Here is a 24,658-nt window from a genome sequence, read left to right as displayed (position 1 = left end):
ATTTCGGCAAGATTCTCATGGACGATGCGATCAAATAGGAATGACCGTCGGCATATTTTTATAGTAGGAAAAAATAATGTTTACCATTTCACAGTTGTATTGTATTAGCTTCACCTTTTCTGTAGAAAAACATAAGTTAATTGAAATTAATCACAACAAATCTTCTTCCCACTACCGTTTGCAATTGCAATTCCAACGACAATCTAGAAAATAAAAATGAATTTGCAACCACAGATTATAACAAAATATACAAGACGTATACAAGTTATGATTCACGTACACAGTTCACAAATATTATATTTATTTAATAGATAATAGACTTTGATTCGCTTTAGAAAATGTGAAAATTCCATTTGAATTCCGAGTAACATTTTCAGAATCACAGCACAATATTCTTTAATAAATTCATATTTTATTAGTTTAGTGTAGTGTTTCTTTGCGTGTATATATTTTGTTTGTAGGGGCTAAGCTTTATTAAATAGTTCGCTTTTGTTTGAAGTATTACAAAAATGTATTTTTAGAAATTAAAAAAACTTTAAACGCTCGGTTGTGTAGTATTTTAAAAGTGAAACTTTTATTACATCGTCTCAAACTTTTTGGTCTGTGTAGCGCATGTCGCGTGACGCACGATACGTACGATAATTATCGTACAAATACGATAATTTTTAGTTAATGTCTATAGTGTGAAAAAATGTTTCACTTTTACCGTGGTTTCATAAAACCACACAACATTTTTTCATGAAAAGAACATAAACGTTAGTGAAAATGCCTACATGAGTTCCTCATCTCATCAACATAATTTTAAAATTAATTGAATAACGTCGGCTCAGCCCTTATGTTAGTTTTATACAGAAGCGTAGCGTGCCTTGGCGGGGCCCCGTATAGAAATTTGTTTGGGGGCCCCTAGGAAGGGTAATTATAGCCCCTAGGATTTCTCACAAAAGAAAAAAAAATTTGCATTAAATGAAAAGAAATATTTATTCATCATAATTATCTATCTGTCACTTATTCCAAATTTTTTACAAACAATTCAAATTAAAAATATACACACAGGAGGCCAGAAAATTGCTTTTTTTGACTTTTGTCATTTCTGAAAAAAAAAATTTGGGAAGTTTTTAGTAATTTTTGCTTACGCACGTTAGGGGGCCCCCTTGGCGCGGGGGCCCCGTATAATTGATACGGCTGATACGGCGGTAGCTACGCCCCTGGTTTTATACTAGATTTCCGCCGACGGCTTCGCCCGCGTCAAAGAAAAATCCGCATAGTTCCCGACCCTGAGGGATTTCCGGGATAAAAAGTAGGTAGCCTATTCTGGGTCTTCAACTAAATACCAAATGTCATTGTAATTGGTTCAGTAGTATTTGCGTAAAAGTAAAAGCTTTTTCTGAGTAATTCAGTTAAGTTATAAATGATTATTTCTCCGAGATTGAAAAAGGTTATTAGAAAAAAGACGTGTGGCACTCGGTGACTGCCGCGGTAAAGCTATTGCATAGCATGCCTTCAAGCCACACCTCTCCGACAGAGTGGGGAGCGTGAGGTTTTTTCGTACGGAATTTCTGGATTCGGTCCCCGCGCTCAAGGCCCGCGATAGAATCTATGCAATAGCTTAAAAATAGTATAATGATATGCGGGTAGAAAAGACTAAGATGAAAACCACAGATGAAAACTATTAGCAAGAAAAGAAATATTTAGATTGTCTCTACTATAGATGTATAGTCTATGGTTTTTGCGTCAAACTGACACCTTGACAGATGACAAGGATTGATTAAAATTTTTGTAGTATTTTTCTAAATGCTATAAAATAGTTTATTTTTATATAAATATAAAGTTGAAATACTGTAAGGTATTTAGTATTTGACCGCTTTTTAGTTACATATACTTGATTTTTTCTTATATGTACCAGAGATCAATTTTGAGCGTGATGTAAGAACCACTGTGTTTTGTGTCTCTCAGCGAAATTATACTGTTTAACCCTCTAATAGGCGAGAGTTTAGTCTCATTTTCACTTTTATATTCGAGTAAAGTACCGTAATTTGCAGTATTATTTACAGATGTTGAAATTCGGAGGGTTAGTAGCTTTGAGGTTAGGATCTCGATCGTCTATAAGGAACTATGCTGGTCCTGGCGCTACTGTATTTAAATCGGATAAAACGGACCCTCCCAAAGATATATCAGGCAAGGACGATGTCTATGAAACACCTGAAAAGACTAAAGGTAAACATTTATCATAACATACACAAACTTCAGTGATATAGGTAGCTGGTAGTTGATTCCTACTTTGTTATTTATATTCTCAGTAGTTGCTCAATTTATAAGTATTAATAGTGCAAAAATATACATTTTTGCTATTCATTTCTTATTTTATTAAAAGATAGACATCCAAATTTTTATCCTCATTGACATAAATACAATAAGTATTTATTATGTAATGCTTAAAAAATAACAATTTATATATTTTTTCAAATTACCTTCAAAAAATAATTTTAACTTGTAAAAAACTGATAAATACCATATATAAAATAATTTTATTATTAATCTCAGGTCTTGTAGCGGCAGCTTTTGCTACTTTAAATACACCTGAAGGTGAATTAAAGAAGCCAAGTGCGAAGTCGGTAAAAATCACCCGAATACAGCAGTTGGACGCTCAAATACTTAAAGCAACTGATATAGATACATTACTTCTAGTTGCAGAGAACCCTGTTATTTCTCGACGTCATGCGTTGAAGGTAAATCATTCTATTCTTTGTCTATGGTGTGATTTTTTAAACTGTATTCTGATCAAGTGTAAGTTCAAAGAAATACAATTATAAAATGCCTGTTCATTTTTTACACAGAATTTTTGGATAATTTTTTTTTTAAGTAAATTAATAGTTAGTTAACTAAGTTTCACTGTATTTTATCGTGTTTTCTAAGTAGGTATTAAGATTCTAATAAGAATTAAAAATTATAAATATAATTTCTAGATATTTTTTTGTATAAAAAATACTGTAGTATTAATTCTTCATAACATTATCTGATTTCAGATGGTCTCCGTCCTCTCTGAATGGTCTAGTTCCAATAAAGTAAAGTTATCCGACTTTGAGAGGGACCCGCGGTTTCTAAAGCTCTGCCGCATATTGGCCAGGACACCAGCCACTCAGGCCATGGCTTCGTTGACCATGGCGGAGGATTTGAGCACAGTCCTGGGGATCACAGGAGATGATGAGGCCGCTAGACTGATTGCTAATCTATCCTTGCCGCAGATGATTAAGGTTTGTGCTATTCATTGCTATTTTAATGCTGCCTATTTATTGTTTTCTTTCTGTTAACATTGTATGCCTGAAGACTTTTTTGAGTACAGATTTGTGTAGAATTGTAGGTAATTATTTGTTTAGTTTAAATTATTTTTCAAGTGAATGATACAAGGCTATTTTAATTTTTAAGTTACATACATACTACAATGCGTAGTAGAAAATATTGTAATAATCAGAAAAAGTGTCCCTCCTTGACCATAGCAGTACTATATTATGCCACAGTAAAATAAAAAAAAACCTTAATTTTAAAATTTATTTTTTAGGTAATGAAAGCCCTACAGCAAAAAGGCAGACGCAGCACGCCTCTTCTCCGTGCCCTCTCCTACAATATCACAAAGCAATCAGAAAATATTGACTTGAAGAAATCAGCTGATTTATTGTTCTCAATGGCTGCATTGAACTTCCCTGATCCTGTGCTTTTGGATAGAATTTGCAGGTAACTTTTATGTCAATAAAAGTTTGATATGATTTAATTTTTTCTATTTTTCTGTTCTGGTTATAAATAAGAATATATTTATGTATTTATATTTTGTACATATAATATGTTATTGGTCGAGAATCACGCTATCTATTAAAAAAAAAGCGTATCAAAAGTCGTTGCGCAGTTTTCAAGTTTTAAGCATGCAGACACATGGATAGCGGAAAGCGACGCTTTATATTATGTAATAATTTTTTACTGTAACTTAAAGTGATGTGATTTTCGTATATTTCAGCGATGTAATAACCAATCTCCCTTCGAACAATGACAAGCCAGCGGTAGTGAACTCGATCATAGTGTCGCTAGGGCTCCTCAAATACCGGCACGAGGAAGCCCTAGCGGCCATAACTGAGTGGATGCAAGCCAATAAAGATGTCTGCAGGCCAGGGGATATTGCGTCTGCCATGATTACGCTGGCCACGTTGGATTATCTGCCACCGAATTCGGATAGCTTTTTTGAGGTGTGTTGTGTTTTATTATTAACTAGCGGTCCGCCCCGGCTTCGACCGTGGTACATGTTTACGTTTTCTCTCCATAAGAACCATCCTCATACTTCAAGGAATATTATAAAAACAAGTGATAACTGCGTTAAAAACAACCGACTTCAAACTTGCACTTGCAAAATTTACAAATACCTACAGACAAAAATGCTCATAAAATAAAAACTACTGGGCCTATCCGAATAAAATTTTTATGGGACCAATTCGACACCATACCGCATCGAACAAAAAAAGAATCACGTAAATCGGTTCAGAAACCTCGGAGTAATCGGTGTACATACATAAAAAAAAAAAAAAAAAAAAATATACCGGCCGAATTGATAACCTCCTCCTTTTTTTTGAAGTCGGTTAAAAAGAATTAACGAAATCGGTTCAGCCGTTCTCGAGTTATATGCTTGCCAACACATTTTGTGATTCATTTTTATATTAAAGATTCATTCATTAATGCATTACTTTATTAAGCTCCAATTTTGAATACAATACTATGTTGCACCATACTTCTGATATTTAATATTGTACTCATATTCTTTGTAGTGAAAATTAACACAAGAGCTATTTAAAAATAATGCAATTAGTTCAGCTAATTATAAAACACCATAATATTATCGACTCTAAAGTGTTTTGTGGGAATTAAGTTAGTATCAAAAATTGAACCATAAATACACAGACAAATAAAAACAACATACTAATATTCCAGATAGCGCTCCAACTCAAGGAGGAAGAAATGACCAAAGCACTCTCTTGGCTGGATCTAGTATTCTCTCTACTAATACTGAACAAGGCAGAGTTACATCATCTCGTGTCAACACTCAAGCCGGAGTTCATTGATCAGCTGCTTTCTGTTGGAGGTATGTTTCATGACCAGTCACTTGCCATGGTTTTGCTTGGGTTAGTTTATTTTGAAATGAGACTTCTTTAGGCGCGTTGAGAGTAAAATTTTATGGTTGTGTCATGACAATATCGTCACGTCACGAGTACCAAAGAAGTGTTACTTCTGACGCGAGTGCTCGGCACACTTCTTCTTTTTTTATGTAATATAATAATACACAATAAATAGTATAGACCCACAGAATATATACCTTACAGAAGTCTGTAAGGTATATATTCTGTGGGTCTATTTAAGTCTATGTAAGGTATATATTTAAATGGACATAATAAACTTATAATTATAATATGCATAACATATTATAATTATAAGTTTATTATGTCCATTTAAATTATAAACTATGTAAAAATTACAATCGAGTTTACTGTGTACACACTAAGGCTGGTGGCAGAGCTTGACCGACCATCAGTGTGTACCGTCGGTCCTGACGATACGCATCAACAATTGTATGACTATGACACTAATGCGCATGACAATACGCGTGCGTATGGTCGGTCTAGCTATGAACGGTTTTATGAATTTCCATACATATGACAAGCGCGACTGACGTACGCACTGATGGTCGGTCAAGCTCTGCAACCAGCCTAAAGCTGTTACATACTGTATATTTCAGACAAATTAATAATTCATATAAAACTCTAAAGGAAACTTGTAGTTATCTGAAATGTATTTTTATTCATATACAAAATGCATGTACATTATTGTTCACGAAAACCACTGAGGTCTTTAAAAATATTTCTAAATCATACAAAATTATGAATTTTAATTTTACACATCCCATTAGTCTATTTTAAATCAATCTCTTTACATTACAGAAATCCCAATCCCATCACGTCGCAAGTTAATGGCGATAGACGCGTACGTATCTCTATCCCACCCCAAATGCCCACAACGTCTTGCAGAGGACATAGCGGTGGGAGTCCCACTATCCCATACAAAGGAAAAAGCGCTCTATGTACATAGCATTATGGATACTTTTAAAAGTCTGGTCTCGGCGGACACGTTTTTGAAGAAGGACTGTAACTCGGGAATGGGATTCTTGTATGGTGAGTGTTAAATTAAAATTTGTAATTAATGGAAAATGTAATTTTTCATTTAGTTTCTAAAAAATCTGGTTGAAAGGATCCAAACTCAAAATAAAACTCAAACAGTTATTTATTCAATTAGACTTCTTCTAAAAGAACTTTTGAACCGTCATTACATATTTTAACATTTACCACCGATTCGGAAAGCAGTATCTATGGAGAAGAACCGGCAAGAAAGTCCATAGTTACTCCGTAGTTCCGGGATTAAAAGTAGTCTATCTATCGTTGTAATAAATAATCTATTTAATAAATTAACTAATACAAATATTATTTACAAGTACCCTACATAATATGTATGTAAATTTTCAGATGCGGAATTCGCCGTCGATTCGAAATGTCATCCGATGCCGTTACAAAAAGCAGAAAACAACAAAAAGTAAATATGGCTGCATTGATTTACAATCGCGCTCAAAATTGTCTGAAGAAAAATTCTGTCTACGCGTGTATTAGGCACAACTTTCTAAGGAGCAATATAATAGAATTTGAACGATGAATTTCAATGAAGGCCGGCTCAGACATTTTTCTCTATACTTTAAATAAGCGATTGTCTAATTTTTTATAGTACGTCAATTAATCAAAAAAACGACGTGTGGCACTCGGGGACTGCCGCGGTAGAGCTATTGCATGCTATGCCTTCAAGCCACACCTCCGCCCGTCGGAGTGGGGAGCGTGAGGTTTTTTTGTTACGGGATTTCTCGATTCGGTCCCCGCGCTCAAGGCCCGCGATAGAAGCTATGCAATAGCTTAAAAAAATATTTGTGATAAATTCGAATGTAGCGTGATTTCGTGAAAAACATTTATGTGTTTTGTTTTTTTTTTTGTGAGTTATTTTTAGTATTTTTTTATGATATAACTATTTTATATAATTTCAGTGCTCACAGAATAGCAGTGCTAGCGCTGGACTACCACGACATGACTCGCAAAGTGTGTGCACCGCTCGGTGTGTTCAAACTTTATACTAAACTTCTGGAGATGAAAGTGAGTTCGTTATTTATTTTTTTATTAAATAGGCTCATAAACAGTTGTACATCTATAAATTTACATTACATTACATTTTAAAGACAATAATGTACAACTAATACATAATAATTACATATAATACTATTAATTCTTTAAATTCTAACTGATCGTCACTGAAAGTGTGCTCGACACGAAAATTAATCGCGTTTTAAATGGGTTAATATGCCTATGCTATCTTGTTTAGCTTTTTTGTTGCTATTTAAAAGTAGGTATCTTTTAAACAGTGATAGTAGAATCAATGGACTTTTTAATTGTTACTCTTTATTATCAACTAGCTTTCCGCCCGGGCCTTGCCCGCTTTGTCTAAAACATAATAAGTTATATACTCAACCTTCCTCTTGAATCACTATATCTATTATAAAAATTACAAGTGCAATGTATGATACATAAAGACATTTTAAGTTTGAAAAATCAGATGTTTTGCGCGAAGTGACAGTAGTACCCACCTCAACGCTTCGCTATGAGGCGTGCAAAACCGCATAATCCGTTGCGTAGTTTTAAAGATTTAAGCATTCATAGGGACATAGGGACAGAGAAAGCGACTTTGGTTTATACTATGTAGTGAAGTAGACTAGATTTATCTCAAATGTCAGTTTAAATGATTTTTCTTCTTTCCAGGGTTTCAAAGTACTCCACATACCGTACACGGAATACAGTCCAAAGGACAAGCTTTTAACACGAGTACAATACATCGAGAAACGGCTAAAGGAGATCGTCGCGTTATAGAATTTGTAAATACATACATATGTATAGATATATTGTGACAATGTGTGCGAATGTGACGTCATAGGGGTTATTTGAGATTCGTTTTGTATGGAGTTTGTGTTTATTGAAGTTGAGGGTAGTTGTGGTATACAGCGTGTTCTTTTTTCTATGTGTATGTTTTTTTTTTATTTAAGGTAGGAACGATTAAACTATCTTTTTCTTGGAGATTTAATTATGAAACACATAACTAACAAAAAAGAACACGCTGTATATGAATCATTGAACTAGTGAAGAAATAAGTAATACGCTGAATAACACCCGTATTTACTGAAAATTTGGGCTGATATGGACATGTTAGCTTTTTCCCTATATTAAATTTCATAAATGAGAAAAAAATGATTTCTCTGTAGGTTGTGTAATGTTCAGATGGAAGTATTTCCTATCTCGTATATAATATGTATTTTCTCGTATGTTTGTTTCATTTTAAGCAAGTAATCTAGAAATTAAAAACGACGTGTTGCGATTTTTTCATTTTATTATTTTGTGACATTACGATTATTTACAAGCAAGTCTAGTCTTCACATTCACAACTACAAATCGCATTTCAAATCTATTGTATTTATCTTACAGCAGTGAACCGATTTCGAATTATTTTTTTTATAATATTCCTTGAAGTACGAGGATGGTTCTTATGGAAAGAAAACATAAACATGTACCACGGGGAAGCCGGGGCGGACCGCTAGTAATGTATGAAAATATTTCCAAAAGTGTTAAAGCGGCTACTCACCTACCTGCAGCAGGGGCAATATTGGAATTGGACCCTTAACTGGCTCCTTAATTGAGATGCGTATAGGCAAGCCGGGGCAATTTAGAGAACAGCTGAAATTGCTCCGACTGCCGACCAACCGATATTGTGCCAATATTGCCCCTGCGGCAGGTACGTGTGTAGCCGGCATTAGATGCCTTGCCGACGCTACTGATAACGTCAGCTAGTCGCGAAACTTCTACGTTTCTACGTTCTATCTACGTATCTACATTCTATCTACGTATCTACGTTCTATCTACGTATCTACGTTCTATCTACGTATCTACGTTCTATCTACGTATCTACGTTCTATCTACGTATCTACGTTCTATCTACGTATCTACGTTCTATCTACGTATCTACGTTCTATCTACGTATCTTCATTCTATCTACGTATCTACGTTCTATCTACGTATCTACGTTCTATCTACGTATCTACATTCTATCTACGTATCTACGTTCTATCTACGTATCTACGTTCTATCTACGTATCTACGTTCTATCTACGTATCTACGTTCTATCTACGTATCTACGTTCTATCTACGTATCTACGTTCTATCTACGTATCTACGTTTGTTCGGGATGTGTACTTGTATCTAATTTAAAAATTTTCACATAATGCCATATTTATCACATAATATACAGGATATTAGGTAGAAAGAAAATATTCATGCTCAAAATCTGTCACTATTTATTTTATTCTTTTAACTTGTATGAAATCCATAATAAATATTAGTATTTTTAAATGCCTTAAATATAAATATAAATTTATAAAGAACAGAAAAAAAAAAATAAAGCATTTGAATGCCATAAAAACCAAAAAATATAAATGCCTTAAATATTTCAATACTTTGTTATTGCTATAATCTATTATGTGTGACCGCCTCCTTGGTACAGTGGTTGACGCGTGAGCGTAGAACCGAGGGGTCCTGGGTTCGATTCCCGGTGGAGACGAAGAAAAAAAATGTCTCGGTCTGGCAGGACACAGAAGGCTGATCACCTACTTGCCCCTAAAGAAAATCGATCAGTGAAACAGATGTATGCATAATGCATCTGCCCCTTACCCCACTTGGGGACATGGGACTTAACTTTAAATACATATTTCAATACTTTGTTATTGCTATAATTTATTATGTGTAATTATTTCATATGATTTTGTTACAGTTGATTTGTCTTTTAGGTTTAAATTTGTTAGTGCAAAAAATGTGCAGCGCTTATTTTCAGTTAGTACTTAAAAATGTCTTGTCTTTATTAAAATCACTTGAAAATACACATTGAAGTCATAAAGTGTAGATTATAAAACAATTTACTGTTTTTTTTTTAATAATTAAAATCAGACCACTATAGGATATCAAGGCCTGTCTTATATTTTATATCTTCGAAAAATATTATAGATTCTGTTAAAACCTTGTTCAATATGTAATATCATATAAAGAACCTAATTTTTAATCATAATATTATTTGTTACCTATGTGTTGTAGATTTCTAGCAAGTATTGTACAAAGTATGGATGATGAAAATCGTACGATGTTAATTTGTATTTATTTTTGATTGTACGTTGTACGGTTTTTACGTAATGTTAATAATAAATAAATAGACAATTTAACATAAATCGTTTTATTTTAAACTTAACAATAAAAGCACTGCTTCTTATTATCTTGTTTTCAATCCTTTTGAGACGAAACTGAAACAAAAGAAATTTATCATTAAAAAAGAAAGTTATTTCCTGGCAATTTTATTATATACAGAGCAGAGCAGTTTTTACCAGCGTGGCTTCGCTCCTGTTGGTCTGTGATGATATATAGCCTTCCTCGATGAATGGGCTATCTAACACCGAAATAATTTTCAAATCGGACCAGTAGTTCCTGAGATTAGCGCGTTCAAACAAAGAAACTCGTCAGCTATACAATATTAAGTATAGATATCTAAATTTCAATAAAAAAATACCTCGTAACATTATGAAAGAAGTCGCGTATCACTCGCACCGCGTTGTTCAGCACCTTCACAGCTTTGGGGGTGGTGATCATCTCTGGGGGCGGCTGGAAGACCAGGTGGTGGGACACCTTCTGCAGGCTGCGGAAGTTGTGCCGGCCGACACCCACTTTGCCGAATATGCGGTACTGGGAATATAGTGTTAATTCAAATAATTTGACAGGTACATAGAATACGCCGAGAAACTATTACATCAGAGCCCCTTTTTTAACCGACTTCAAAAAAAAAGGAGGAGGTTATCAATTCGGCCGGTGTATTTTTTTTAGGATTAGCTTTAACTTACATTTGATTATAATTATCTTACGATGTTATAAGGAGGAATTTGTTTTATGCCTGAAAAACTCTACTGTAACAATTTTGACGAATTTTCTTCCATCTTATATCAGTAGAAGCTTAGGTATTCGTTGTGTGCGCGATGACAGCGCCCCTAGTGGCCGCAACTATTCTAAATATAACTATTATATTCAGGACTTGTCATCTGTCAAATCATTTCAACTGATGTCAACTAAATGATAAGATATTTTTATGATATTGATTTTCGTCTAGTTTTTTAACGAAATTGAAAAAAATAGTGTAAAAAGTGAGTGTGTATATTATACCTAGCGATTTTCTTCCTGGTGAAAAATATTTTTTTCTCTTCACAGCAGCTATCCATTTTTGTCTTTGCTGTAATGTCCACTTTGATGTTGGAAACGAATTAAACTTGCAGGAACTGTTTTTCCCATTGTTTTTACAATTTACGACATAGCATGTACTATGACCCATATCGCTAATTTTTATGTTTTTACTTAAAATTATAAAGGAAGTTATGAAAATAAAGCAATTTGACACATGACAGCCCAGAATTAATTCACATTTCTGCCACGTCGTGCGCTACGATCGATTTGCTGTTCCCTACCACCCACTTCGCACATAGCCAATACCACTCCAATTTTAGTGATAGGATGTTTTATATATGTAGAACTTACAATAAAATAAAAGAACATTACCAATGCATCTGTAATTTGAATAGGCTTCATGAATATAATCCACACCACCACCTCGTTACATTCAGGGGATGTCAGTGAGCCCAAATACGTGTAGTATGAGCGTTTGTCTGGAGTTAACAGCTTTCTGGAATCACATTCACTATAGTTTAATACGAGATACACCAAAATCTTTAATTTATATACTAGGTTTTGCTACTGGTTTCATTCGAAGTTGGATCAAGGGCACATTTAGTGTATCATAAAATCATCAACTCCATTCATCTAATGTCTAACTTAGAATAACAAGCAATCATAAAGTGGTTCAATATGATCCACCACTTTATATACTCCATAGCCTAGCCAATTACTTCAATCAATGTTTAATTCTGTGCTTTCTTTCAAAGAAAAGCTTGCAATAAAACATTTTAATGTTTCGCCTACATGTAAAAAATAAATGAAGATTCAACTTTGTTTAGAGAGTTTATTTAATTACGAGCAGGAACGAAGTTCAGATCAGCTGGACATCGTAAATAACCTTAACAAATTAACGCGTCAAAGTTTTCGTAAAAATGTAATTACCTACCTACTTAACTAGAGGAAACTTATTTTGCATACTTAGTTAATGATTTATTTTCTCAGTTGGATAAAGTATAAAAGTTTTTAAAAATTGTTTCTTCAATGTATCTACATACCTAATATAGTAGCCAGTAGGTAGGTAGGTACCTACAGCATTGAATATGCTTTCTATAAAATGTGTTTATAATTTTCGCCTATCTCTATGTCTAGAATAATAATTATAATGATTAATTATCAACGAACCAAAGATTCATGTGAAAGAAAATATTATTCAATCTTCTAGTTTAAGTGGTTTTATTAAAAACTTCCTCATTTACGTTTTATAAGGAAACCTGATGCCAATATAGAGTCCTTTTACAATTCCGACGCTAAACCACTTTACTTTGTACTTTAAGCCTACACCATAAATATTTGAAATAGAATATATAATATTTTCTGTATTTTGATTAACATTACATCCATACTAATATTATAAATGCGAAAGTAACTCTGTCTGTCTGTCTGTCTGTTACTCAATCACGCCTAAACTACTGAACCAATTTGCATGAAATTTGGTATAGAGATATTTTGATACCCGAGAAAGGACATAGGATAGGTTTTATCCCGGAAATCCTACGGGAACGGGTTTGCTTTGAAAACGCGGGCGAAGCCGCGGGCGGAAACCTAGTAGAATAATAAGTAGGTAGTTACGGTACTTGCTAAATACGGGCTAGTTAATAACGTCACCTGATATCAATGAGAACGCCACTGATCCTATCAGCTGTTCTCATCAACTGGGGAATGTATTGAATCAATTCTTCCGAAGGCTCTTCTTCTTCTACTGTTATATCTGCTTTTACCTAAAATTAGATAATACATATTGTTGTTATTTTGCAATAATTTTCCGCTGTATCAGTCACAGTATCTACTGGTATCTAATGTAATGTAATTTTATTATAAAAATATGCAATAAATATAGCTTTTAGTCTAATATATATTATAAAGGAGAAAGTTTGTATGGATGTATGGATGTATGGATGTATGGATGTATGGATGTATGGATGTGTGGATGTATGGATGTTTGTTACTCTTTCACGTAAAAACTACTGAACCGATTACAATGAAATTTAGCACACATATAGAGGGTAACTTGGATTAACACATAGGATAGTTTTTATCCCGGAAATCCCACGGGAACGGGAACTATGCGGGTTTTCCTTTGCAAACGCGGGCGAAGCCGCGGGCGGAAATCTAGTTACCTATAATGATGGAATATTTTTACACGATAGGTAATCTACATAGTGAGTCTATAAATTTTGTAAACTGTTAATTAAAATATGTTTTTGCTTACGTTACAAAATACAGAGATGATAGCCAACCCATCCCTCTTTTTGAGTGCTTCTGACACCTTTAGGTCTGAACGGACGTGGACGAAGTGGATCTCCATTGGAAATCTGTCATGTCGAAATTAATACCGTGAATTTTACGTAAGTATGTATAATTATTTCCATATGTAGATATTTGGGTTAAAAAATATAAAAAGGGGTGAAGTTTATTTCAATTATATGGAGTTAAAACGATCTCAATTATTTCTTTTTAATAATAAAACTGTTTAATTGATGATTATGAAATTATTGAATGAATTACAGCTTTTTTTAAAATATTACTACATTTTAAGAAAAGTATAATAATTATCAATTAGATTAGCAAAGAATCCTCCAAAATGTTTATAATATATAGTCTGGGATACATCGCCCATTTTTGCGAGTGATTACTATCAAGCTAATTTTCTGTGAGTAGCTTTATTTTGATGAGACGCCCAATAATTTCCTGTACGGAACTCTCGATTGTGGTAGGTAGCTAACAGAGGTAACAAGGATAAAATATGTCGATTCTATGGTTCTCAAATATTTATTACTAACTGATTTTTTTTTGTTCAATCTCAAGATAATTATCTAAATTATTCGAAAAAATATTTGTCCTACAAAATCTATGGTTTGATCAAAGAGTCCCCTCTTTCCAATGTGTATCGATAACGAGGTCATCATAAATGATTACTAACCAGCTGATTTTTTTTTTGTTCACTTAGTTAATATTTATATAATTCAACAGACATATTGTCCTACAAATTGCGTGGTACGTTATCCCGGTCCTACGCTAAAAAGTTGTAGTACAGATCCTTGATATAAAAATAATTACTATCAAGCTGAATCTTCGTGAATAGCTTCGTTTCGATGAGTCGCCCAACTATTTCCTATGCGAAAATTCTCAATTGTGGTAGCTAACAGAGGTAGCAATGATACAATATCTCGATTTGATTATTTTCAAAAATTTAAAAGAAGTTATAAAAATTAATAATCGTCAATTTAAATTCAACAAAAAATTGAAAAAAAAAAAATCGTGTTGCTTGGGTTTCTGTATTTTGCTACTACAGCAGCTGAGTGACAACATACATTAGCATTGTAACATTCTATTGTAGCATTGTATCATTGTTACATTCTTTAAACAATAATTTTTGATAGTATATTATATTACATTTTTATTAAATTTTTTGTAAATATAAATATTAATTTAATATGGGATAATTTTTTCAATATCGATGATGCTATGTGATATTCATGTAGATACTGTATTTATTTGCATGTTTCTCAAATAAACAATTAATAATGTTTCTTCATCTGCAATGTATGGTGGTGTATGTGCACACTTGCGGTGCTCCACGGAAAAATTGCCAGAAAATTTTGGATGGACAATAATTGATGGTAAATATCAATATTATTGGTTTGATGGTCCCCAAAGTCCATCATTTGAAGAATTATCCTCTGACTTACAAGGTACCCTAATAATACTATTATTATTTAATGATTGATTAATTATTCATCCATACTAATATTATAAATGCGAAAGTAACTCTGTCTGTCTGTCTGTTACTCAATCACGCCTAAACTACTGAACCAATTTGCATGAAATTTGGTATGAAGATATTTTGATACCCGAGAAAGGACATAGGCTACTTTTTATTGCGAAATATGTACCACGGGCGATGCCGGGGCGGACCGCTAGTTATATTATTTACTTAATTTTTTCATGTTATTACAGAGTCAGATATCACGAGTGAGGAAAGTGAAACAGATGAAAATGACAGCGATGTTAGTAGCGAAGATTTATCAGAGGAATCTGATGAAGATTAACTTTTATGTTCACAAATTTTTGTACCTGATTTACTAAAAAATAAAGTTGTTTAAATTTTAAACAGCTTTTTTCACTGTATCTTATTTTACAAATAGGAAAACGAAAAAATTACAATTCTTTTCGGACTAGTGATACATACCTGTTTTCTTGTAGGACGTTGTTTAATTTGGGCTGAGAACACACTAACCTATTATGTAATATTTTTGTCCTACAGTTCGTAATGAAAAAAATGGTCTTGTGGTATCAACAATTTCTAAGCGTAGGACCAGGATAACGTTCCACGCAATTTGTAGGACAATATGTCTGTTGAATTATATAAATATTAACTAAGTGGACAAAAAAAAATCAGCTGGTTAGTAATCATTTATGATGACCTCGTTATCGATACACATTGGAAAGAGGGGACTCTTTGATCAAACCATAGATTTTGTAGGACAAATATTTTTTCGAATAATTTAGATAATTATCTTGACATTGAACAAAAAAAAATCAGTTAGTAATAAATATTTGAGAACCATAGAATCGACATATTTTATCCTTGTTACCTCTGTTAGCTACCACAATCGAGAGTTCCGTACAGGAAATTATTGGGCGTCTCATTAAAATAAAGCTACTCACAGAAAATTAGCTTGATAGTAATCACTCGCAAAAATGGGCGATGTACCCCAGACTAATAAATATAACACATGAACCAAAAGAAGTAACTCACTTCTCTCCATTGATCGCGTGTTCGGAAAGCCAGTGAAAGTGGAACTGCTCCAACCTGTACCGATGCTTGAGAGGACCGCCCGTGAGCGTCGGGTGCATGGAGTTGTCGCCGTCTGTGCTGAATTGGACTGGAAATATATTTGATGTTAGATTTTCTTGTTTGAATTTTACTTGTCTTATCCTTCCTATCCTACTAATATTGTAAATGCGAAAGTTTGTGAGGATGTGACTGAATCAATTACAATGCAATTTGGCATACATATAGAGGGTAACTTAGATTAACAATAACACATAGGATAGGTTTTATCCCGGAAATACCACGGTAACGGGAACTATGCGGGTTTTTCTTTGAAAACGCGTTCGAAGCCGAGGGCGGAAAGCTAGTAATCTATTTATTTGGGGACTGTTAATATCTATATAATGACAAATTAGTTAAGTTATCTACTACGTTCTGTACAAATGGTACAGGCTATGTTATAAATCAATACTTGTGACTACTCCGTGCTTGTGACTATAAAGCTGACGAGTGTGTTTGTTAGAACGCGCTAATCTGAGGAACTATGCGTTCTCGTATTGAAAAATACTTTTTGCGTTGAATAATCTAGTTGTTTATCGAGGAAAGCTAGGCAAGGCTATCATCATTTAGGTCAACCAAGGGATTCTCGGTTTTAGGGCATTATGCTATTATAATAATATGATACTTTTCAATTTTTATTTATATTTTCTATACTTATTCATAAATTACATGGAAATACTATCAAGTTATTTATTTCAATGACAAGTTTATTTAAACTTAAAAGCTTCATTGTGAAAGCTTCGTAAACGTTAAATAATAGGATTAATGTTTGTAAAGAGTAAAGACGTTGAAACAAAGTTTGGTGGACGGCGAGGAGTGTTTCGATTCATATTTTAACTTGAACGAGAACTTAATTAAAAGTAAATTGCATCTTTACGAGCAATATCTTCATCCAAGGGGATAATAGAAAATGAAAGTTTGTACCATGAAAATTATTTTTGTAACCAAGCGGGGGAAACTGCGGACAACAGTTAGTTACAATCCATACTAATATTATCTATAAATGCGAAAGTAACTCTGTCTGTCTGTTACTCAATCACGCCTAAACTACTGAACCAATTTGCATGAAATTTGGTATGAAGATATTTTGATACCCGAGAAAGGACATAGGCCACTTTTTATCCCGGGAAAATGACGTAATCCCGGAAATCCCACGGGAACGGGAACTATGCGGGTTTTTCTTTGACTGCGCGGGCGAAGCCGCGAGCGGAAACCTAGTATATTATATTTTATAATTATTTTCATTTATTACTTACTAGTATGACCATTATTGATCCCGGTCATCAAAACAGACTCATATCCTGTGAAATTCAGCTCTCCATACTTAATGAACTGCTTCTCGAAGTCACGGATCACTTCGTTTGTCCGTATGTCTATAGGAGACTGTCTTTTCACACCCTTTTTGCAAAACGCACCGGGCCATGAACTTTCATCTGTAATTTTTAACTAGAAAGGTATAGTGACGTGGAAGACATTTTTCCTAGTGTCTATAAAAAATTAGCTTCTAAATGAATGAACAGTTTTTAGTGATGATAAGTATGTCACGCTGACTTTGTAGGTATCCGAAATTGTTTAAGCATAATATACTAATGCTAATCCAGATTATCGATTATCTCCAATACTATCAAAAAATATAAAATAAACTTAAATTATGAGAAATAATACATAACAATATAAAGCTGAAGAGTTTGTTTCATTGTTCAGAAGCGTACTTGCGCCTCTACTGAACTGATTTAATAATAATTAATTATTTCATGCTTTGTTGTTTTTTTTTTAAAGTTCAATAGGGGAGCGCTTGGCCACGATCTCGCCTGATGGTAAACTGAGATGTGGCCTAAGATGGAGCGCGCTGCCCTAGAATTTGTTTGTTTTTAACGCGCTAACCTCAGAAACTGCTGGACCGATTTGAAAAATTCTTTTTGTTATTATAAACTTAATGTCGCATAAGAAAACTCACCATCATAAGTCCACACTGGCCCATAAATAGAGACAGATCCAGCCAAATCTATGATCGAACAAAACAGAAATCTTAGCATTATTTTAAAAATTACTTTACGTACCTTAGTATATATTTGTTAAGGAATTTCTAGGAAATCAACTTAATGCAGTTGATGTTAATCATAATCATGATAGATTGAAAGATTAACACGTGGGCTTTTAATTAAAATCGATAAAAGGGTATTACGTGTTAAAATTAAAATTAAATAAACAAAATATTTCAAAAAACAACAACAGAAACAATTCGTAAAAATATTATGATGTCATTCCCGTTACGGTATTATCATTTTATTAGGTAGTCAAGAAGTTGCTGAAATTAATAACACAATTAACAATCTAAATAATCTTATGCAGGTCATGATAATTAAGCCTCAAAAGGAAGTCATGAACTGAAATAAGGTTTATAATTTGTATCTAAGTTCTTTACTGTTAACAAATGACTACAGCGAGCGTTTTATTGATTTAAATGATTTAAACTCTATCGATAAATATTTCCTAATCTATAAATGCGAAAGTTTGTGAGGATGTGTGTGTGTTTGTTACTCTTTCAAGAAAATACTACTGAACCGATTACAATGAAATTTAGCACACATATTAGGTAACTAGGACATAGAATAGGTTTTATCCCGGAAATCCCACGGGAACGGGAACTATGCGGGTTTTTCTTTGAAAACGCGAGCGAAATCGCGGTCGGAAGCTAGTATAAAATATATATCAAATTTTATTACAATCATGTACCTAGCTGTATTGTGCAGATTTTTCAGGATTTGGCTCAAGTAAAAAGCTGATACCCAGTCCAAACTTAAAAACAAGACTTCCCAATCTTCATAGATTATGTTAATTACATTTAACGTTCAAGACAACTTCTTGGCTAATCTTGCTCTACACTTGTAAAATAAAAAATAAAAATCATTTATTGAACAATTTGTTGGTTAGGTACAAACATGTCACATTTGGACCCCAAACTAGGACAGCCTGTATTTTGGGGTCCACCTTCCATAATGAAACAATAGTTACAGAACTGTAGCATAATATTGACTTAAATAATGAAACACAAGGTAACTTGTAAAGTTATTATAATGTAAGTAACTACTAACCTGAGCAGAAGATAGCAACAATTAATAACTTAGCCATTGTCCACCACTGAGACACAATTACCGAATGAGTTCCTCTCACATGTTAACAATATTGTAACATCTCGTATGTTTATTAAATAATAAATCGGATATGAATATCGTGGAATGTATTTTCGATTCTTAAATTACATATACAAACAATAGAGTAATTCGTTCGTATTTACGTTTGCGAATTTGGTATACTTAAAATTAATTCGAATGTAATTAACATACTTACAAACGTCCTACGTCGTTACGTCCTGATTTTTCCAAGTAAGATCTTATTAACTCGGAAAAGACTAAAGCCAAGATATTATCTCATTAAGAAATTGGACAATAATAAATGGCGATTTACCTAAGCCTGTAAGAACTACGTTCTAGCAATCGTATCATCATTTTCCAGTTATGATTTCCTTTGGAAATTGACTAATGCGATTTTAAACTGCTTAACCACTGCAGTGGTTATCGCGTAAGATTGACAGGAGCCGGTTAGATCCGATGGGAACTGAATTAACTGGACCTTTACACCTGATCTCATGTTGGTTGAATGCTATGATGAGACTTCTAAAAGAGAAGTAATGAAGCAAATTTGTAGTTAGTTTTATCGCGATATTTGTATGGTCTGATTTTAACCAATCTTACAAATATTATAAATGCGAAAGTTTGTGAGGATGTGTGTGTGTTTGTTACTCTTTCACGAAAATACTACTGAACCGATTACAATGAAATTTAGCACACGTATAGAGGGTAACCTGGATTAACACATAGGATAGGTTTTATCCCGGAAATCCCACGGGAACTAGAACTATGCGGGTTATTCTTTTGAAATGCGGGCGAAGCCGCGGGTGAAAAGCTAGTAGTTAGTATAATTGCATACCTTTTCTGTATTCTTTGTACCATTACAATCTTAAAGTTTAATTGTTCCTTCAACTACGATACAAGAAAAACTATTTCTGGAATTTTCGATACACATACATGTAAGTATAGTAATTTAAATTGCTCCGGTTCCTCATATATCCGGTTATTTGTAGGAGATAAGATAATACGGCAATCTGAACCCACAGGAAACTCGAATTGAACCGGTTGTCTCACCTAGGCTTTAGATTGCATTCATTTTTGCACTGATTGTAGTTTGTCAGTTAGATACCAACTAGAATTATTTTTATTACGAAACTTTATGAAAACAAAAAACCCAACTTCGCGGGGTTTATGAAACAGTTGCACGAACTTATGTAGCCTATGTCATTACCATTCTGATGATTACAACGACACCTTATAAGTCAAAATCCCTACAGCAGATTGGGCTGTCGTCCGTAGGGCGTGCCAAAGAAATATAGGTACATATTATATGTACACTCTAAGAACATACCCATTTTCTTTCGGAGTCGGGTAAAATAGTAATTATGAAGTAAATATGAATATGTATTTGGAAATATAAAGTAATTATAATTTACATTTCCTCTAAGAAGTAGGAAGTCTACTGTTCCTTTTTGTAGAGGGCATAGAAGGGCCTTCCTCTGCAAGCTGATCTAGTTTATAAATATGTAATTAATTAATACAATACTACATTATAACGTGTATTACATAATTTTATACATACTTATGATAGAGCTGTTCATTTGTTCAAGCTTTGTTTATTCATGACTTCTTGATAATTCATGAATTTAGTGTTGAAGAAAATGAATGTGCTTCCCGTGCAGCCTCTAACATCTTTTTCTCGTACTAACAAGCAGCATTTTTAGTTTCTCAGGCTCTAGACTATCTATCTGACAAATTTCATTTAAATCGGTTCAGTAATTTATGTGTGGTTGCGTTACAAACAGAGAGATAGAGTTATCTATTTCACCTACCTATTATACCTAGGTAGGTAGTAAGAATTATTTATCCTCCAAATTATTTCTATAACATTACATTTCACCAGTACCTTGATATAACAGTTAAATGCGCAATAAAGCCATTAATAGCTTCCCCAAGTCAAAATTCTCAAGTTATAACTGCTCATAAATTAAGGAGCCATAAAATTATTCGAAGTACTTTCCTTATCAGATAGATTCTTTACGTGAGCAGTTAATATTTACGAGAGTATTTAGGTTATAGATACGCGATGATTTACTGTCTAGTAAAAAAAAAAAAACTGTCTAGTTTTAGATATTATTGTGTCCGATATGAAGATATTATTGCACTTTATAAATATCTTGAGTTGTGAGACAGATAACACAAATTGGTATTTTTATAATAAGTTTTTATATAATTTGCAATGAGCCATATGGTGGACGTTCCATGTACCCGGACAAAGCGGTTAGGATCGTCATTCTTCATTCGAACCGCGTGGGACTGGGACATACTTCCTGAGTATGTGTTCCCGACGAGTGCAATGTTGGGGTCTTCAAGCGAAGAGTGAACGGGTACCTTCTAGGGAACCGCGCTCCATCTTAGGCCACATCTCAGCTTACCATCAGGCGAGATCGTGGTCAATGACTTCCCTATCATATAATAAAAAAAAGAAAAAATAAATAATGGGTTTACGACTCTGAAGCTTATCTATATTCAAAAATTTATTTTTAAGTACTTATACGGTATACCAAATTATATTTTATTAAAGCAATTTTAAATGAAAAATGTTATCTATGTATCTTAAGATTTCAAATTAATATTATGTGTAAATTATGTATAAAACAATATTATGTTTATCCGGAACATTATTAGAAATAATAAATTTTATTACGATGGTAGGTATTTTAGTGGTCTTATAGCTTTTGTTTTCTGTGTATACACATACAGGTCAAAATCGGTTCAGAAGCCAATAATAGTATTTAATGTGCAATATGTTTATTAAATTGATATATTTCCTTAATAATCGTTTTATTATGCATCGAGGGTGCATAAATATAAGAAAAATTTAATAAAACTTTAATCTAAAATTAAATAAACTTTATCCATTATTCTGTCACGTAAATGATTAAATGTTTTTTCTTTAATTCTAAATTTTCATTTCATTTAATAATGATAATACAAGGAAGGGAAAAGGGTAATAAAAGTCAATATATCTTTATGAGTATATCTTTATTATCCAACAAAATCATATAAAAATAAAAGAACACAAAACACAACCACTAAAAACTCAACATAAATGAGTAAAATTAACCTTTCCGTACTTTACCAGCAATGTATAAAATATCTTGATTATTTACTCAAATACCTATAAAGTACTAACTTAACATTAGAATCAGAGCTTTGTCTTTATAGCATTGCTTTTGTCACGGACGAATTCTACTTATACCCGTGGCCCCGTCGTTGATGCGGCTTGACGGAACACAGTGGGGTTTTGGTCGGTAGGAATCCGACATAACCCACGGCCCTTTCCCCGGAAGCCGTGGGTATCTATGCAAGATTTCCCCACTTAAAAAAAAAAGGGTCAACTCACACCGAAAGAGCGGCGAAGGGCAGCTAAGCGGAGTGCAGTTTTAGTGTCATATGAATTTTAACTTTATTTTCATTGCTATAATACTTATAGCGACTTCTCACGCAGTCGCACGGCGCCGCAGGAATTCCCCGGAATTCCAGCAGCGCCGCGGGCATCCACGCGACTCGTTCGAGTTTCTCATGCGATAATAAGTATTATAGCAATGAAAATAAAGTTAAAATTCATATGACACTGAAACTGCGCTCCGCTTCGCTGCCCTTCGCCGCTCTTTCGGTGTGAGTTGACCCTTAAGGTGCTAAAACAACCCATAAATGTATGCCAAGAAATATTTTCATACAATCTATGCTAGATAATATTATGCATGTATAATATTCCTACAATCATAAATTTTTCATGAAATAAAAAAATACATATGTAAAATTCATATTGTAAACTAGAGTCTTTGGACAATAATAGTGACTTTAAATATTTTCCATACATTGCAGATAAAATACACATTCAGAAATACACGTAACATAGTGAATTCACAGCCCATATTTGTAAACATAATAATTAAATAATTTACTTAAATCTATGTCTTAAAGAAATAAATAAACATAATACATAAGTTAAAACATATATTTACAATATTATAGTATGTCATATCAGATACAATAATTTATTAAAGTTATCAGTATACTATTAGAGAAAAATGTTCATAGTTAACAAAATATTTATGTTATAGAATTAAGCCTTAATCATTGGCATACGATATGCATTGAAAGGCTTTGATTTAAGAAAGCAATAATTAATTTAGTAATTAATTTTATTGAGCATATTTCTTTTAAATTACCTATTATTTAATAAATAAATACATATAATTCGACATATCTAGAAACCTGTTCACCGTTTCGATATCCAAGATACAGGCAACAGCCTAGTTTGGATCTCCTGTAATGATGTAATGTTTAAATTTTTTAGTAAATAAAGATTTTTATTATTTATTTAAATAAATACATCCAGCTTTGAGCTAAAAATGAAAAGCGTCTAATAGTTAGTCTCTGCTAAATCTCGGGTATGTTTGAAAAACAATAAATATATTCCAACCACTTCTTTGTCTAGAACATATTTTCTATATTTTGAATATCATTCACGGGTGGAAATCACAATATTCAAATAATGTTACACCCGAAAGTTATTTTAAATTATCCCAATGCGTGATTATATTTTTAATAAATAGATAGTTAAAAAATATTGCATTAATACACTATCCCACATATAGTTCTGTGCATTATCCTATTATCTTATCGAAATTTAAAAATAGATTTTATTGATATGGCATTATTATTTAAAAGTTTTATGTCATCAAGCGATTAGTGAATCGATAAAACGAGTCATGGATATTTTAAGAGTGCAATTTAATTATAATTGATGTGAGAATGTAAACAAATGATTTCATAGATAAAATAATAATAAATAACAACTAATTTTCACTAGAAACTAATCAATCTATAATTCTTTTCTAGTATCTGATAAGAAAATTCAATGAAATTCCTATTTTATCAGACTAATTTTGTCTCTTTGTCGCAAGAAATCTATGAATTTAAAGATAAATTGTAGATCTACAATCTAGCTGATAAAATGCTAGAATATATAAATTATGAATGGATATAATATATTTTGAACATACAGCAATTAGGGGTATCAATAATTTAAAGTTACTGAGCAACTGATATATCGTACTATAAGCTATTCTTAACGTAATAATTTATTAAGGGCTGATTTTTCAATCCTTGGTTAAATCTTATCCGTCCAATAAAGTATACAATAATATACAGTACACAATAATATACAGTTGTCACCTAAAAACTGTCAAAA

The 24,658-nt window shown here is 33.0% G+C and overlaps 2 protein-coding genes across 2 annotated transcripts; one reads left to right on the top strand and one right to left on the bottom strand.

The window, feature by feature from the left end:
- The first annotated feature begins 1,749 nt into the window (after positions 1-1,749).
- On the top strand, positions 1,750-8,665 carry LOC123695123 (FAST kinase domain-containing protein 4). Its single transcript, XM_045640855.1, has 11 exons — positions 1,750-1,923; positions 2,052-2,214; positions 2,542-2,726; positions 3,024-3,251; positions 3,557-3,729; positions 4,007-4,232; positions 4,969-5,119; positions 5,973-6,203; positions 6,552-6,618; positions 7,115-7,220; positions 7,881-8,665. The coding sequence occupies exons 2-11, from the start codon at positions 2,052-2,054 to the stop codon at positions 7,986-7,988; spliced, it is 1,638 nt and encodes a 545-aa protein (XP_045496811.1). The 5' UTR covers positions 1,750-1,923; the 3' UTR covers positions 7,989-8,665.
- A 1,709-nt stretch (positions 8,666-10,374) lies between these two features.
- LOC123695006 (carbonic anhydrase-like) lies at positions 10,375-19,405 on the bottom strand. Its single transcript, XM_045640685.1, has 9 exons — positions 19,360-19,405; positions 18,222-18,269; positions 17,521-17,697; positions 16,190-16,316; positions 13,640-13,742; positions 13,036-13,148; positions 11,755-11,878; positions 10,721-10,893; positions 10,375-10,457 (listed from the first exon to the last, which is right to left on the bottom strand). The coding sequence occupies exons 1-9, from the start codon at positions 19,394-19,396 to the stop codon at positions 10,427-10,429; spliced, it is 933 nt and encodes a 310-aa protein (XP_045496641.1). The 5' UTR covers positions 19,397-19,405; the 3' UTR covers positions 10,375-10,426.
- Positions 19,406-24,658: the final 5,253 nt, after the last annotated feature.

This window comes from Colias croceus, chromosome 10 (genome assembly GCF_905220415.1).
Source record: "Colias croceus chromosome 10, ilColCroc2.1".
Taxonomy (NCBI): domain Eukaryota; kingdom Metazoa; phylum Arthropoda; class Insecta; order Lepidoptera; family Pieridae; genus Colias; species Colias croceus.
This window is presented reverse-complemented; position numbering and strand designations above follow the sequence as displayed.